Source organism: Herpailurus yagouaroundi, unplaced genomic scaffold (genome assembly GCF_014898765.1).
Source record: "Herpailurus yagouaroundi ecotype Mexico unplaced genomic scaffold, PumYag 151456, whole genome shotgun sequence".
In the NCBI taxonomy this organism is placed as follows: domain Eukaryota; kingdom Metazoa; phylum Chordata; class Mammalia; order Carnivora; family Felidae; genus Herpailurus; species Herpailurus yagouaroundi.
In genome coordinates, this window is record NW_024422790.1 from 16,558 (window position 1) to 32,535 (window position 15,978).

General features: G+C 61.3%; 1 protein-coding gene across 1 annotated transcript; it reads right to left on the reverse strand.

Annotated features, from left to right (window-relative positions):
* Positions 1-1,775: 1,775 nt before the first annotated feature.
* On the reverse strand, positions 1,776-8,970 carry LOC121026673 (complement C1q tumor necrosis factor-related protein 6-like). Its single transcript, XM_040469468.1, has 3 exons — positions 8,810-8,970; positions 5,881-6,139; positions 1,776-3,493 (listed from the first exon to the last, which is right to left on the reverse strand). The coding sequence occupies exons 2-3, from the start codon at positions 6,131-6,133 to the stop codon at positions 2,946-2,948; spliced, it is 801 nt and encodes a 266-aa protein (XP_040325402.1). The 5' UTR covers positions 6,134-6,139; positions 8,810-8,970; the 3' UTR covers positions 1,776-2,945.
* Between the last annotated feature and the right edge of the window lie 7,008 nt (positions 8,971-15,978).

The window sequence follows — 15,978 nt, forward strand, 5'->3', positions numbered from 1 at the left end:
GTGCTGCCCTCTCCAAGTGCCCAGAGCATAGACCGCACTGGCCCACGGCCACCCCTTGCACCCCACTGTCCCTTTTCCCCCAGATCATGGTGTCTTTCAAACTCCTATTCGTCCTCCGAGGCCCGGCTCGAATGCCCCCTCCACTAAGAAGCTTTCCTAGATCACCCTCTCGAGAATTCTCCACACTCTTTCCCATACTCCAGTGCAACAGAGGAAGGTCCTTCCTCCTGTGTGACTTCCGGGCACACCCTACCCAAGCCCATGGGATGGATCCAGCCCACCCGTCCGGGGAGCAGGCCCCCAGGGACACAGCTGGGTTCAGCTGCCTGCACCAGCTCTGTTCCTGGTTTCAACTCAGATCCCTGTCCGATCACCATTCCCCCCACCCCCCCCCCCCCCCCCCGCCACCACCACCGGACCAAGCAATGGCCAAGCTGAGGTGAGGTCCCCGGACTCCGCGTCTAAGCTGTTTTCCATTTCATGAGCCTCTTCGCCCCCTGGCCCTCCTCTCTCTTCCCTTCCTGGGTCACTAACTCTTCGGAGGGAAATATTCTTTTCAAAATATGTAACTGAAAGGGTTTGCCCCCGGGGTGGGGAGGTAACCACATGGGCTCACCAGAGTCACCAGGACTAAGCATTGCAGATCTCCGGGGGGACACCGCCCCCCCCCACATTCCTGGCAGCAGGTTTGGGGGGCCTCCAGTTTTCCGGGGCCCTCACCCAGCCCCTGCCAAGACGTTGCCTTCCGGGAGAGCCCCCATCACAAAGATCCAGGGGCTCTTACCACCCATTGGAGAGAAGCCACCAAGCCAGGAACTGGGCTCCTGTGGGGACACCTGGCCCAGGCAGGCATCAGAGGCCACTCTGAACCACGGATAGAAGCGGCATCTGTCACAGGTCCGCTGAGACACTGGGGGAGATGCTCTCTGGGAGCCCTGAGCTAACATGGCCCGGAAATGCCTGGGGACCTTTGACCTCAGCTTGCAAAGGACTAGCTTCAATCCTCCTGCGGGTGCTTGGTGAGAAGTTTCAAAAGCTTTGCTGCCAGAAAAAAAAGAAAAATAAAGCTTTGCTGCCTTATCAATCAGCAAACCGGCTTGTCCTTGTGACGTGACCGTGACAAAAGGCTCCTGGTGGGGGGGGGGGGGCAATCTTTACCGCCGGGGGTGGGGGGATGCTGAGAGGGAGTGCTGATGAGGCCAATGGCGCATGAACAGAGCCTGGACGGAAAGCAGGCCCTGGGATCGCCTCCCCCTGAGTAGCCCCGGACCTGTTAGGAGCCCCTTGGGTGAGAGCCGCAGGGAGTTCAGGTCCAGTTGGAAAACTTCCGTGGCCATATAGGTTCCAAAGACTCGAAGACTTGTGTCTACCCCCTGCCTGGGTGGGCCACCAGGCTGGGCTAGGCTGAGTCCGGGGGGCCGTTCCTCCTGCATAGCTCGTTCTCGCACACAGTACCCAGGAAGCCATCTCACACAGCAACAGGGAGGCCCAGGGGTGCAGGATGTCCCGTCGAGTCTGTGAGGGGAGCCTGCGCAGGTTACGTCAACTGTAACTATATTTACGTGAGTGGCCACCACGCGCTAGCTTGGCCGCCCCGGGGCGCCCTGGCGGATGAGTGACAGAGGGGGCCGGTGTCTTGGTGGGTGGGAAGCACACAGAGAGGAGCCCTGGGCTGCCTCCGTCTCTTGAGCCTTCCCCGGGGGGCACCGGCAGCACCGGGACGGGCCGCCCTCCCGAGGTGGGCAGAGGAAGCCGAGTGGAAAGAACCAGCCGCATTGCCAAAGAGACACACGAACTTTAATCACTCTGGACAAGCAGGGCAGGGGCGGAAGTCAGGCTGGGGGGGGGTGGCTGGGAGAGTGCCAGCCTCGATGGCACCTGCTCAGGTCCCGCTGCCAGCCCCCAGCCACGTAGCCATGGGTCCGTTGGCTATGAGTGAGCACCAGAAACCACCACTGGGGCCACCTCTGCCCCGGGGTCTGTGTAAGCACCAATGGGCGGAGGCCATCTCCCTCTGGAGAGAGGTTCAGGCCACCCTGGATGGGGGGAGGGGAAGGCTGGACGCGGCCATGCCGGCCCACCCTGGGAGGGGGAGAAAGGACAGAAGGCCTGATGTCCCCTTACTTGACCTTGGCCTCTCCCGGTGCCTGTCTTGGCTTCATGGCTCAGAGGAGCCTCCCCCTGATTGACCCGGAATGTTGGCCGCTTCAGTTCCCTAGACCTGCTGAGGGGTCCAAAGCCCGGCCCACTCCCTGGTGGCATGTGTAAAGGCAGCATCGGGCCAGAGGAGGCGCTGCTGGGCAGGAGACGCCCACCAGGGCTTTAGCACCTTAACCAAGCCTGGAAAGCCAGGGATGCTGGGCTGGCGAGAGAGGCCAAGGAAGGTCAGCGAGCACCTGGGAGCCAGGCACCTTCGGGAGGGTGGGCTGGGAGGGGCAAGAGAACAGAGGAGGGGGAACCCCAGAGGGATGCGAGAATGGGAGGATGTTGGGAAGAGAATGTTCTGGAGGCTTCCAGAATGTTCCGAAAGTAGAAGCGTGTGAAAGTTCTAGAATCTGGTGGCTCAAGCGGGGTCCACAGCCCAGCCCCATCAGCACCACCCAGGAACGTCTTAGAAATGCAGAATCACGGGCCCCCTCCAGAATCCGAATCGGAATCTGCATTTTGGCACAGCCCCCAAAGTCATTCAGATGCACGTTCAAGTCCGGGACGTGCCGGTTTAAAAGGCTGGGAAAATTCTAGAACGTTTAGGTCAGAGGGCTTCTTAAGATAGGTCCAAGAGAGGAGAGAAAGGGGTGATGGAGGGGAGAAAAGAAGAGGAAGACCATCCAGAACGCCAGGTCCCGGGGGCCCACTTTACGGAGGTGCAAACTGAGGCCTCGCAGGGGACCGCCCTGCCCCCAGCCCACCCCCCCCCCCGGCCGGAGCGGCCCCCGCTGGAGGCGCTAGTCCTCCTCGGGCTTGATGAGGTGGCCGCTGAAGGTGATGTAGGTGTCGACATCGTCGCTGTAGACGGCGTTCTCCCGCTCGCGCTTGAAAAGCCGCACCCAGACGCGGTCCCCGGGCCCCAGGGCCAGCATCACGCTCTGACTCTGCATGATGCTGCGGTCGCTGGGCTGCGCGTACAGGATGACGGCCGCCTCCTCGTTGTGCACGACGTGCACGTATGTCTCCTTGAAGTTCCAGCTGTGCACATTGAGGCTGAAGAAGTAGAGGCCGCGCAGGGGGGCGACAAAGTGGCCGGTGGCCAGGTCGAAGTGGCCGTCCGGGTTCACGAAGACGGTGTCAAAGAGCAGCGGCTGGAACCCCTCGCTGCTGTGCAGGGCCGTCTTGCGGCCCACGGAAAAGGCGGAGAAGCGCGTCTGGCACGGGCCCCCGGGGCTGCCCGCCTGCCCCTTGGCGCCCTTGGTGCCCTGCGGGCCGCGCTCCCCCCGGGGACCCTCCCTGCCCAGCTTCCCGGGGGTGCCCAGCAGGCCTCGGTCCCCTTTGTCACCTGTGGGGACAAGAAGGGGAAAGTCAGGGCAGGCGCCCAGGCCTGCGCCAAGGGAGTCCCTCCGTGGGTTTGCGGAAGACGCGAGAAGGAGGCCAGAGCGGGACCCAGCGTTTACAGAGCCCCTTGGTGCATGCCAGCCCTCACCTCCCTGAATGCCCGTCTAAGGAAGATACCATGACCGTCTCCGGTCCCAGGAAGGTTGAGGGAGTCACCCAGGGTCACACAGCTCAGGGGAAGCAGGTAACGCAAGACTCAGGAGGGTCTGTCTTCCACCTGCCTGTTCCCCTCCCCGCTACAGTGAAGGCGTGCTGTGGCCCCTGGGAGGCCAGGCCCAAACCCCCGGCCAGACTGCAGTGGAGACGTGGGCTACGTGCAGGATGCGCTTTGCTTTTCTGACCCAGAGAAGGAACCCAAGAAAAGTACCTCTGCTTCCCTGAAGGGAAAAGCCCTGGGTAGGAGCCAGGCAGCCCTGGGTGGGGATTATGTCCCACCGGGGCGTTTCCCGGTCAGGGGCTTGGTTGCCTTGTCTACATCTTAAGAAGGATCACGTCCACCTCGCAGGGGTGCTCCTGGGCCCTCAACAAAATGTCCTAGGGGACAGTGCGCCACAGCCCACACTCGCGAGGTGGGATGGCCCACCCAGCGAGGCTCAGCCCGTCCCTGCCTGCCCTGGGGTCCGGCAGCGTCTAACCTGGTCCTCGGGCACGCACGCCTCTGCCCAGCCTTTGTTCCAGGCCGACCCTGAACTCAGGAGACGCAGGTGACCGCCTGTGTCTCCAGGTTCCTGACCCCACATATTTGATGATCGCACCATCAGCCCCTCCCCTTTGAGAGACCCACAGGGCCCTGTGGTTTCCCAAGGTCTCCTAGGACCGTGGCCACACCCGTGGGAAGAGGGGAGGAGGGCCCAGCCCCTGGGAGGAGAGGCCTGGAGAGAAGCGGGGACAAAGGGGTCCGCAGCGCTCTGGCTCCACGGCCTCCACAGAGAACGGTCTCATCACGTGCCCGGCACTTTACAGTTTATGGAGCACCTCTTTGCCCCGAGGGAGGAGGGGGTGAAGGGTGGTTTTAGGAGGGGGTCTCCTTCTCCGTTTTACAAGTGAGGCAGCAAGCCAGGGAGGGAGAGCCGAGCCTGACCCACAGGGCAGAGGTGCCCAGCAGCCGGGGCTGGGACCCGGGAGCCCTGACGCCAGCCAGGAGCCTTGCACCGCGGCCAAGGGTCCACCCCCGCCCCTCCCGCAACTAAGTCTGGCCCGGGCGTGTCCTCCTCGACTCAGGGTTTTCGGAGGGCCACGTGGAAGAAGGGAGGCGTCCTCACCCGTGAGATCTCAGGGCCGGAGGGTCTCAGAGGCCAGCCGAGCCCTGGCCCTCCGGAGACCTCGGGCCAGACCCCGGCTCTGCTCCTGACAGCTGTGTGCTCCTAGCACAGCTCCTCCCCTCTCGGGGGCTCAGTTTCCCCATCTGCAAAGTGGGGGGGAGGGGGGGAGGAATGACAAAGTTCCGAGCTCTTGGGGTGGTTGTCAGCGCAGGCAGAGGTGACGGGGGTCTAGGGCCTGGCCCCAGCCCAGCTGCCCGCAGGCCCCAGCAGCAGAAGCCTCTTCCTGATTTTAGAGGACAGGGAGCCAGCTCCGACCTGGACAGCCCCAGGGGCTGCCCACGGGTGTCCCTGCTTCCACCCTGGTCCCCTGCTGGCTATTCGCCGTGCAACACTAGAGGGATCCATTTGAAACCCAAGTGGGATCAGCTCCCTCTGCTTGAGCCCCCCCCGCTCCCCATCTCACTCAGAGGGGAAGCCCAAGTCTGATCGGGTCCTTGCTTCACCTCCAACTTCAGCTCCTCCTTTTGTCCCCTGCCCCTGAAACACACCAGACCCACTCCTGCCCCAGGGCCTTTGCACCTGCTGTTCACCTTGGACCACTCTTCCCCGGATATCTACATGACTTCTCCCTCACCTTCTCATTGAAACTACACTGACCACCCCCATTTAATATGCAACCTCCCCCCCCCCTTTACCTGCACTCCTGATGCCCCTTGCCCTGCTCTACTCACCACTGCCATAGCATTTTTCACCATCCAACGTTCTGTCTGCCTAACGCAGTAATATATTTATTGCTCACTGTCTGCCTCCCCAACTAGAACGGGAGCTCCGTGGCAGTGGGCTTCTCTGTCTGGTTTGTTCACGCTCAGTCCTCAGAATCCAGAACAGTGCTGGCACATAGCAGGTGCTCAATAAACATGCGAATGAAAGAAAGGGTCTCGGACAGCCTTCCGTCCTGGTGTTTCCTGCTCCCTCCACCTCACTGACCCCAGCCCGGGAAGAGACCCCCCAGGCCCTCTCCCCATCCCCAAGCGGACCCGTCTAGCCTGAGCCACGTGTGGGCACTCACCCTTCAGGATGGTGATGTTAATGTAGGGCCTGACCTCAGGCAGCACATATGGGAGGGCAGATGGAGAGGCTGAGGACACATCTGCTTCGTCGGCGGGGGCCAGGGAGTCCTCAGGGTCACAGCACCGGCGACAGTACCCAGGGGGACCGGAGGCCACAGCTTCCCCAGAGGTGGGCTCCTGGGTGGGGACCCCAAGCACCAAGAGAGGGAACAGAAGCACCGCGCAGAGGAGGCCCAGGGCAGCTATCCCCATGGCGACCTGGAGCAAGGAAGGAGGGGCAGAGACTCTATTTAACTTAACATCTACACCGCGCCGATGCCCGGCCCGGAGGCTGCCCGCTCAGCGTCCGCCCACCTGACATAACTCGGGGAGGGAGCGATCGTGCCCCCACTTAACGGACGAGAAGACTGAGACCCACACAGAGAAGCAACTTCTCCAAGGTCACGAAGAGACTGGCCGCGATGCGCGGCCCGCAGGCCGAGGCCCCAGAAACCCAGAGCCTGGGAGGGAAACCCCTCTAGGGAGCCACGGGCCAGGAACAGACAAGGGTCCCTGGAGGCCTCTGCTGAGGAGGGTGAGGAAGATGTCCCAGCCACCCAAGAGTCATCACCCGTGAAATGCTGTTTCTGCCCCCCGCCCCGCCTCCCCGGGGCTTGTTTTCTTGTCACCCACTCCTCCGTGTCCGGCGAGCACATGCCCCCCGCAGCACTAGGAAGGTCGGTGGACCCTTGGGACAAACACAAAAGATTCTGCAGGCTTGTTCCCCGGCAGGGGGGACGCGTGGCTGAGCCCACGGTCTGGCACAAGGGCTCCGTGGTCCGGCCAAAGGGGCCAGGAAAGTTCATTTACTCTAGCAGCCAGGCAGCGACATCCGTCAGAGAAAATGCACGGGGCTGTGCCCCATGATGCTGCCCTTGTACCTTTGAGATACAATTGCCTGGGTGCCAGGCAAAAGGAGGTGACTCTCTGGCCGGACGCGTTAGAGACAAATACAGAGAAGATGTCATTTTGGGAGGAATGCGGCACTGAGGGCGCGTGGCTTGGCAAGGGCTGGCGTCAGCCCACCTTCCCTCTCAGCACCTTTGCACCGTCAACAACCCGCGCGACCTCACACAGAAGCCCTGCAGGGAGGGCTCCGGAGTTAATTCATTGGACGGCGCTTGCGTCAGTCATCACAGATCTGCCAATCCGCTGCCAAGGGGGTAAATTGGAATTAAGGAGCAGGCTGAGGAGGTCCGGAAAATTCAAAAGGCTCAGAGAAGCCCAAGGGGCTATGAAGACGGTCTCTGGCCTTGGCCAAGAGACGATCCAGGGTTCCAGGAGAGGGGCAGGAAGTGGCCGGGACAGCAGACACCGGGGACAGGCGGGTGGGCAGGAAGCCAGGCAGAGAGCCTTTGAGGTGATAGCGGTGTTTGGGGGCTGGCACCTTATCGCAGGATCAGAAACTCAGCTCTTGAAACCAGATTGGCTTTGACACTTCTGGCGTTTCTTTGTTTATTTCCTCTTCGTTCTACTTTAACATTTAGTACGATTCAAAAATATTTTTTTGTGTGGTTAATACGTGCAGAGAAGGTAAAATTATTATTTTTAAATGCTGCTCTGTCCCCACTGAGCACTGGGGTAAGAGAGAGGTGTTAAAAGAGCAGCTCTGGGGGCTGGGGGGCAGCAGTGAGTGGGGGGGGGGGGCGGGGGCAGGCAGTCCCCGGAGACACCACCCCTCTCCTTAGAGGTGACCATTCCCAAGCTCCACCTGCTCTGGCTTCCTGGTTCTGCTCAATCAGGCAGATCAGTTTCTCAGAGATCAGCCTAATCTCTGTCCAAGATTATCACCCTCATCTTGTATTTGTAAATGTCACATCCCAGTGATTTTTGAGAAGAGCAAAAACCCCCTCTTTTTCCCCCCACCCCGGTCATAGAGAGAGACGTGACTTTCTGGGGACAGGGGAGGCCTCGGGGTTGGACCTGAGATCCCGGGAGAGTTTACAAGTTGTGTGACCTCCGGGCTAGCGGCTTAACCTCTCTGGGCTTCCCACTCCTTGACACGTAAAAGCAGAAGAAACCACCACCCGCCTCCCAGGTTGTTTGGAAGGATCCAAAGGCAGGGAAAGTGGCTGACTTGTAAAGGACTCTGACAAAAAGAAGGAAGACAGCAGAGGGAAGACCGTTAATAACATTGCAATAACACCCAACGGTGACTATGCTAATCGCGGTGAGCACTGAGTAATGTACAGAATTGCCAAATGACTGGGATGTAGTCATCTACGCCTGAAACTGACACTGCATGTCAATTACCCTTCCATAATAAGCAAATAAAATAAAACAACTTGTTCCTTCTGCAACCGACAAGACGTCTTCCCAGGGCCTGCACAGGACGGGATGAGCAGAGTCTCTCCCAGAGGACTGGCACGATCGGGGATCTTTCTGTGGGCCCCGGGCCAGCGGGGAGTCAAAAGCTCGGAGACACAGAGAACTGTAACCTGGGAAGCAGGAAGCAGGAAGCAAGGCAGCCTTGAACTAGAGTAATAATAACCACAGCCGTGATCATTGACTGGCCCTGGGGGAGGGTGCCTGGCAGGGATCAAGGGTGAGGGACCGTGTTGTGGTTGGGGGGGGGGGGGGGCGGGGGGGGGGGGGGGGGGGCCCCTGCTGCCTCCACTCAGGAGCTGGGAGCTCTCTGGGGAAGGAGGGAGCCGGGCCTGCAGAGTTGAGCCGGTGAGTGTCCAGGCAGGGACAGCCCTTCTGGGGGTGAGGGGTGCTGAGATCTCAGTCAGCCAGAGAATGAGCGAGAGGGGCTGGCCAGGGTCAGAGGGAGACAGCAGAACCCAAGATGTGCCTAGGCAGACAGGGGGGGGAGGAAGGGAATTCTGGGCTCTGACCCCAGCCCCCTGGGCCCTGCTGGAGGGAGTTACAGGACCTTTCATCACTCACCCTGTGTCCAGCGGCCTCCACAGCGGCTCACAGACCCCCAGCCTCTGGGCAGCCTCTGGCTCCTTGGCCCATGTCTGCCTCTTGCTGGCCCGGACCCCCAGGCCAAGCAAGCAAGCAAGCTGAAGAGGGAGGGATGGAGGGAGGGAGGGAGGCGGAGGGAAGGCGGAGGGAGCAGGCTGAGCTGGCTTCCCACTTCCCCTCCTCCCTCCCCGCCTGCTCCTCTCCAGCTTCTGGGATCCGCGTGGAGATAAAGGGAGCCTAGGGAGCTGGGGATTTCCTTCGCTTAACTCTTTGGCGCTTAACTCTTTGGCGATCCAGTGGGGTCTGGTTTGATTCAGAGGCCCGATAGAGCTGGAGCCGGAAGGGGCCTGAGTGAGGCCCCCTGATGTGCAGGCTGGAAAATCAAGGCCAGGGAAGGGACGGGGCAGGAGCCCCCCCCCCAAGTTGCTCAGGAAGGGGGAGGCAGCGCTAGAATCTGGGGTGGGCCTGGGCTTGGTGGGGGAGGGGGCTGCGGAATATTTGCAAAGGCCGTAGCCTCTGGGGTCAGAGAACCCGCCAAAGGCAGGCTCAGATGTCCCTCACCCTCCAGCACCCTCTGATTCTGCATTTGTTGAGGACTTACAGCCTGGGCTGGACCTCATCTTTGCAGGGCGAACACCTAAAGGTGTTCCCATTTGTTATCTCAACAACCCCCCCCTCCCCACCCCCCCCCCCGCCAGCCTTGGGCTTTCCCAGGGTCACACGGCAAATGAAGAACCAGAACCCCACAGAAAGGAAGGGCTCCCCACCCCACTAGAGTCCCGTGAACACGCCTGGGCATCGCTGAGGGGCAAAGGCCGTCGTTCAGTGTCTGTGCCCTGGGAAGACGGAGGTGGGGACATTACTGCCCTCGGGAGGCACAGAAATGTAGAGACCCGAGGGTGATCGGATTTCAGTCTGGGGCTTCGGACCCCAAACCCCAGGCTCCGCTCAGCTGGGCAAGGTTGGAGGAGAGGATAGCCCCGGGGCTGTGTGTCCTTGACCGCCTCTCCTCTCTGGGCCTCCGTTTTTCTATCAGCTTGGGGGCTAATCAAACAGCAGAATATCAGGCCTGGGAGGACTCTTCGAGGTGACCTAACTCGATGACTTAATCTGACCAGCAGGGACTCTGTGACCCAGAAAAGACGCAGGGCTTTGGCTCAAGGTCACAGCCAAACTGGAGTCCAAGCTGGAATGAGGGTCAGACTCGCCCAGCTTCTAGCCTTGTGCTGCTTTCACCTCCCAAGCCCACGTGGAGCCCCCCCACCCCGCCAGGCCTATTTCGGGGTCCAAGGGGGCCCCATAGGAAGCAGACTGAAGGACTATGGCCGCTGAGAAAACTCCAAGTCCACGTTGGCCATGCCCTCTCCGTGGCCCTGCCCCAGGCAGCATTCCCAGGGCACTGAGCCAAGGCTACAGAGGGAGGGAGCCAAGGGGAGCCACCCTCCCCACCCTCCCCGAGCTGCTGCCACCAGAGAAGGGCTGAGTCAGCAGCACCAGAGGGGGAGACAGCTCCTGGCTGTCTCTGAGCCCTCTGGCTTAGGAAAGGGGGAAGGGAAGGGAAGACGGACCCGACGGGATGGGAAGCTCAGCCCGGGGACACAGGAATAGCTTATCCTCTCGTGTGCCCGCACTGTACTCCGTGCAGGCCCCTGCCAAAGGCTGCTCATCCCCTTTAACAGATGAGAAGGTCGGGGGCCAGGAAAGGGACTGGGCTTGCCAGGTTCTAAGGCCGGCTCCTTTGGCCCCCCAGCCAGGCCGATGCCCCAGAAAAAAAAAAAAAGCCCCTCTTTTATTCTGTCCAGAACAGCTGGAGGCAGGGCAGACAAGACAGCAAGACTCAGATGTATTATACTTCAATATTTTTCCTCTCGCTCTCTCCCACTGTGCCTAAAATGCCTTCATCGATGCAGCATCCCCGGGTCTCCCAGCCATTTGGAGGATCTCCCCAGCTGGCCAGATAGCTTAGAGACAGAGTTCAGCTCTGGGGCAGAGAAAAGTGTTAGGTCTCCGCTCCTCCTAGCTGCGTGACCTTGGGCACACTTCCCTACATCGGAGCCCCGGGAGTCCCTGGGCCAGAGGGACACGACGAGGCCGAGGGCGTCCGAACAGCTTGTGGGACACCCAGTGGGGTACCCTGTGTGGGCCACCCATCAGTGCTTCTCCATGGTTACACCGCGAATATGGCAAGGGCATGAGCCCATTCTCATGCACACCCGAGTCAGAAGCCCTGGGGCCCCAAGAGAAGCTGGCTTGGGATACCTCTCGTCACTCTGCGACAACCCCCATCAGCAAGGGTGTAACCCCAAGGCAGAAAGCCAAAACCTTCGTCGCCAAGGCCAGAAACCCAGGGCAGAGCTGTGTGTTCCCCAACCACCCTCTTCTCCCCCTGCTTACAAAAGATGGCTTTTATTCCCTACCTGGCTCTGTCCTAAGGGTTTTTTTTTTTTTTACGCATATTAACTCATCGAATCCCTCGGCAAATCTCTGAGTATTATCCCCATTTTACAGATGAGGAAAATGAGGCACAGACTCACTCTCAGAACCAAGCTCCTAGCCACGCCTAGGTTATTGCCCAGGATTGGGGAACAGGTATAAAAATAGTGACATTCGGTCAGTGCTTACAAAGCGCCAGGAACCGTCTTGGAATTTAAAAAATAAGATGTGTGCCTCTCAAAAATGACATAGAAGAGAACACATGAGTCCTGGAGTCAGCTTTGCAAATTGCGAATGACAAGTCACCGATCTGACCGCTCAAGGTCAGTAACCAATTAAGAAACTAAACAAAGGAAACCGGGAGCGCCGCCTGCAGGGCCCGGCGCGCCGGGAAGCTTGTGTGTGTCCCATCCCACCCGCGGCTTGTGACGCTCCCCACGCGTCCCGCCCCCTTCTTCAGGAGATAATGGGGTAGAGGAGGGGACGAGGAAGATGAAGGGCCCACTGTGACGGGCTAAGGGGTGGCCCTGGAGCCCATGCACTTTTCCCAAACCCCATTCTCCACAAAGTGGACGGAGGGTCCAAGGGGACCCTCCCTCTCCCCAGCAGTTCGTCCAGCTTCCCCCCCTGCGCGGTGACCCCCAGACTTGGTTGTACCGAGCCCTTCCACTGGCTGGTCCTGGGGGAACGTCCACCTCTGGACTCAGTTTCCGTCCTGGACTCGCTGATCCCAAGGGTGTTAATCCGAGTTGGGCGCGTTTAATCCCATTTCAACCGAAGGGGAAACTGAACGCCCAAGAGGCCCAGCGAAGGAAAGGGCCCGCAGGTCTCAGGACGCCTGCCCGTCGCCCGCCCCCCTGCCCCGCCACCCAAGAACCCCGTTCGTTAACTGTTAGAGGGGGAAACTGAGGCAAAAGGAAACAGGTACAGCAAAGGTTCCCTCCCCACGGGGCGGCTGGCGGCAGAACCGGGATGAGGAGCCCGCCATGGCGCGTGGGAGGGAATCCAGCAGCCAACCTTGGCCTCCTCTGGGTAGAAGTGGGGGTGGGGGCGACTCCCCGACCCAGGCCCACCCGCTTCGGCCTCGAGCACTGGGAAAAGTCTGCCAGCGGCCGCGGGCACGCTCGCGGCACCCTCGGCACGGCCCAGGGCTCGGCCAAACCGGGCCCCACCGCGCCACCGCCGATCGGCTGCGGAGCCTCGGGGCCACTCCGCAGCGGCCTCGGGGCCTCCACCCGGGAAGCCCAACCCCAGGCGGCAGGGAGGAGCCACCGCGGCGCCAGGGAGGGGACTTGGCAGTCTAGGGTCCAGCGGCGTCGAGCGGGCGCGAGCCAGGCCGGACATAGCCGACTCTCGCCGACCGCTGCCGAGGACAACCGAGCAAGAGCCGAGTCCGGCCGGGCCTTAGCGGGTGCGGCCGAACACAGCCGAGTCTGAAAAAGCGGGTCCGAGCCGAAGAGAGCCGAGTCCAGCCGAGCGGAGCCGCGACCAGGCGGAGGTGCCGCGGCGCCCCCTGCCGGACACAGCGCACAGCGCTGGCCCGGGCCGGAGCCCGTGGCGCAGCCCTCGGGTCCTGCGACAGTCCTGTGAGATGAGGGTAGGAGCCCGTTTTACGGATGAGGACACCGAGGCTCGAAGCCAGCCCGGAGTCCCGCAGCGCTAAGACGTGGTGGCCGCTGGGGTCGGAGCCCGATGGTGTGGCTGACCGCTCAGCTGACTGCCACCCGCATGAACAGGCATTGACGGTTCGCTTCGTTCTCTGTGTAACCGCTGCCATTTGATGGCCCGAGAGGAGAAACCCGCCCTGTCTGAGGAGCAGAGGGAAGGCGACGACCCCTCCTTACAGATGGAGAAACCGGGTCTGGGCCGTGTTGACCAAGTGCGGCAGCCGGCCACCAGTTCCCGTGTGCAAATATTGACACCTTTTCTGGCAATTAAAGCAGACAGCAGGCCCGAGAGGCCGCATCCCACCCTGGGCCTCTTCCCCCCTCCCCCCATCCTCCCCACTCCCCCTGGTCCTCCCCACTTCCACGGTCCTCCCCACTTCCCCATCCTCCCCACTTCCCCACCCTCCCCACTCCATCGTCCTACCCACTCCCCCCTCCGTCCTCCCCACTTCCCCCAGGTCCTCCTCACTCCCCCCATCCTCCCTACTCCTCTGTCTTCCTCAGTTTCCTCAGTCCTCCCCCCAGGTCCTCCCCACTACCCCTGTCCTCCCCACTCCCCCTGTCCTCCCCACTCCCCCCAGGTCCTCTCCCCTCCCCCATCCTCCCCATTCCCCCCAGGTCCCCTTCACTCCTCTCCCGCGTCCTTCCCACTCCCCTCCATCCTCCCCACTCTCCCGTCCTCCCCACTCCCCCCCATCCTCCCAACTCCCCTCCAGTCCTCCCCACGCCCCCCCACCCTCCCTACTCCCCCATCCTCCCCACTCCCTGCAGGTCCTCCCCACTCCCCCTGGTCCCTCCCAACTCCCCTCCCCCAGTCCTCCCCACTCCCTTTCGTCCTCCCCACCCCTCTTCAGTCCTCCCTACTCCCCCCAGGTCCTCCCCACTCCCCCTGTCCTCCCCACTCCCCCCACCCACCCACCCCTGGTAGCAAGCCGACCATAGAGGACACGGGCTCCTGGCTGCCTCCTGACCGTGTTCCCGGGGTTGTGTGACCCAGGACTATGTTCCCAGGATGTGTGAACCGGGAGGTGTCCGGAACCCTGGAGATGCCAGGTGTGGCCTGGGCATTTTCTTTGAGCCTGTGAAAAAGTGAGGGCTGGCTTTGACCTCCGCGCGCGCGCGCACACACACGTGCACAAGTGCGTCCCCTTCACTCACCCTTGTGTGCACACCACCGTGACCTGCCAGCCAGGCCTGTGCTGATGCCGCAGGGCTCACAGGAGGGGGGGCTGAGCCTCTAGGAGGCGACGGAGGTCCCCTGTGGGGCCCGGGCTGGCCTCTTGCCTGTCGGGTCTTCCCTGAGGGCATCACCTGACTACCCAGGGGCCACCCGCGGCCTCGGGGCCCTCTCTCCACCGCCAGCCTTGCTCCTGCCACCCTGTCCCCCGTTTTCACAATTGTTAAAAACTAGAGACACTGGACTGGGGGACGGGGGACTCAGAAAACAGGGCTCTTGGTCCCTGCTTCCGGAGCCATGACCCTGTGCAAGTCGCATGAGCATCCCAGGCCTCACCGTCCTCAGCTGGGAATGGGTATCGGAGCCCTTCTGGGTACCTGGGCCTCCTTCCCTGCGCCATGGACTCCAGGTTCCTCTTTTGGCTCAGCTGGGCCCTAATGCCTCCCGGGGAGAAGACATCCACCCTCCACCGGCAGAGGGACTCTTGCTTCTGTTAAAGCACTTCCCATGTCAACACAGCACCTAACGCATCAGGCACGAGTCTAAACTGTGTACAAATATTAACTCATTTAAACCTCCTAACGGTAGAGAAATCTGCCCTCCCTCCCCCGATCTCAGAGCGGAGGAAACAGAGGCACAGGAAGGTTAAGTTAAGCAGTTCAGGGCCCAACAGCTAGGGAAGGGAGGAGCCGGGACTCGAACCCAGGCAGCTCCAGAGTCCGCGTGCTTAAGAACTGGCTTCTTTCTCTCTCATCTCTGCTGTGACTTCCTTTGCTCCTGAAAGACGGACCTTGCACTTCTCTGCCTTCAGCCTTTTGCAGCTGACAGTTGCCTAATAAACGCTCACTGAATGAAAGAGTGAACGGGTCGGTGCCACGGTTCCACACACACACACACACACACACACACACACACACGCCCCCGGAGATCCCGGATAAGAGGGACGATTATCTCTGTCTCGCAGGTGGGGATCTGTTAGCCCGTGCGCTGGGGCTGCCGTAACCGAGGGCCCCAAGCTAGGTGGCTTCCAACAGAAATTAATTTTCTCCCGGTTCGGGAGTCTGGAAGTCTGAAATCAAAGAGTCAGGATGGTTGTTTCCTTCTGAGGGCTCTGAGGGCCTCTCGCCCAGCTCTGGCAGCGGGCTGGCAACCTTTGCTATTCCGTGGCTTGTAGAAGCATCACCGGGCATTCTTCCTGTGCCCCTGTCCGTCCATTGGGGGGAGGGGCCGCCCCCCACCCCGGCATGACCTCATCTTAACTCCTTGCATCTGAAAGGAACTTACTTCCAAATAAGGTCGCATCCAGAGGCCCTGTCCGACACCACTTCTGTCCCTCAGTTGGGCCTGACCCCCCCCCCCCACCTCTCTTCCTTTTATTCCCTGCAGCTCTGCAGCCTCAGGGCCTTAGCACACCAGGTTCCCTCTGCTCCAGACTCAGCCCCCACCCACGGCCAGCCCCGCCCCCCCCACGCTCCCCCCTCCCCCTCCCCCTCCCCCACCAGGTAGTGATTCGTGCGCGGAGACTGTGCGTCTTCCTCCCCGTGCCTTCAGGCCAGCCTGCCAGCGGTGTCACTGAGAACGTCACCAGGGCCCGCCGGTGACATGGGGCACTGCAAGGCGTTGGCAGGACTGCGACCTCGCGCTACTCCGGGGAATGCCCCTCGCACCCCAGCCTGGGGTTCTTGCCACCTTTAGAGTATTTCCTTCTGCGTTTAGAGTCCTGTGGAGCCCAGCTGTCACCTCCCCATGGGACAGTGACCTCCATCTTCCCCACCCCTTGTAGGCGAGGACACCTGCAGCCTTGGGCCCTCGGCTCCCCCTACTCCAGGCCCTGCAGACTCCCAGATCCTCACCGCCGATGCCGATGCCAA

Bases quoted from the DNA above. Each gene is read 5' to 3' on its own strand.
- LOC121026673 (XM_040469468.1), bottom strand. From the start codon at position 6,133: ATGGGGATAGCTGCCCTGGGCCTCCTCTGCGCGGTGCTTCTGTTCCCT. The intron at 3,494-5,880 runs GTGAGTGCCCAC...TTGTCCCCACAG, and splicing joins TAACATCACCATCCTGAAGG to GTGACAAAGGGGACCGAGGC.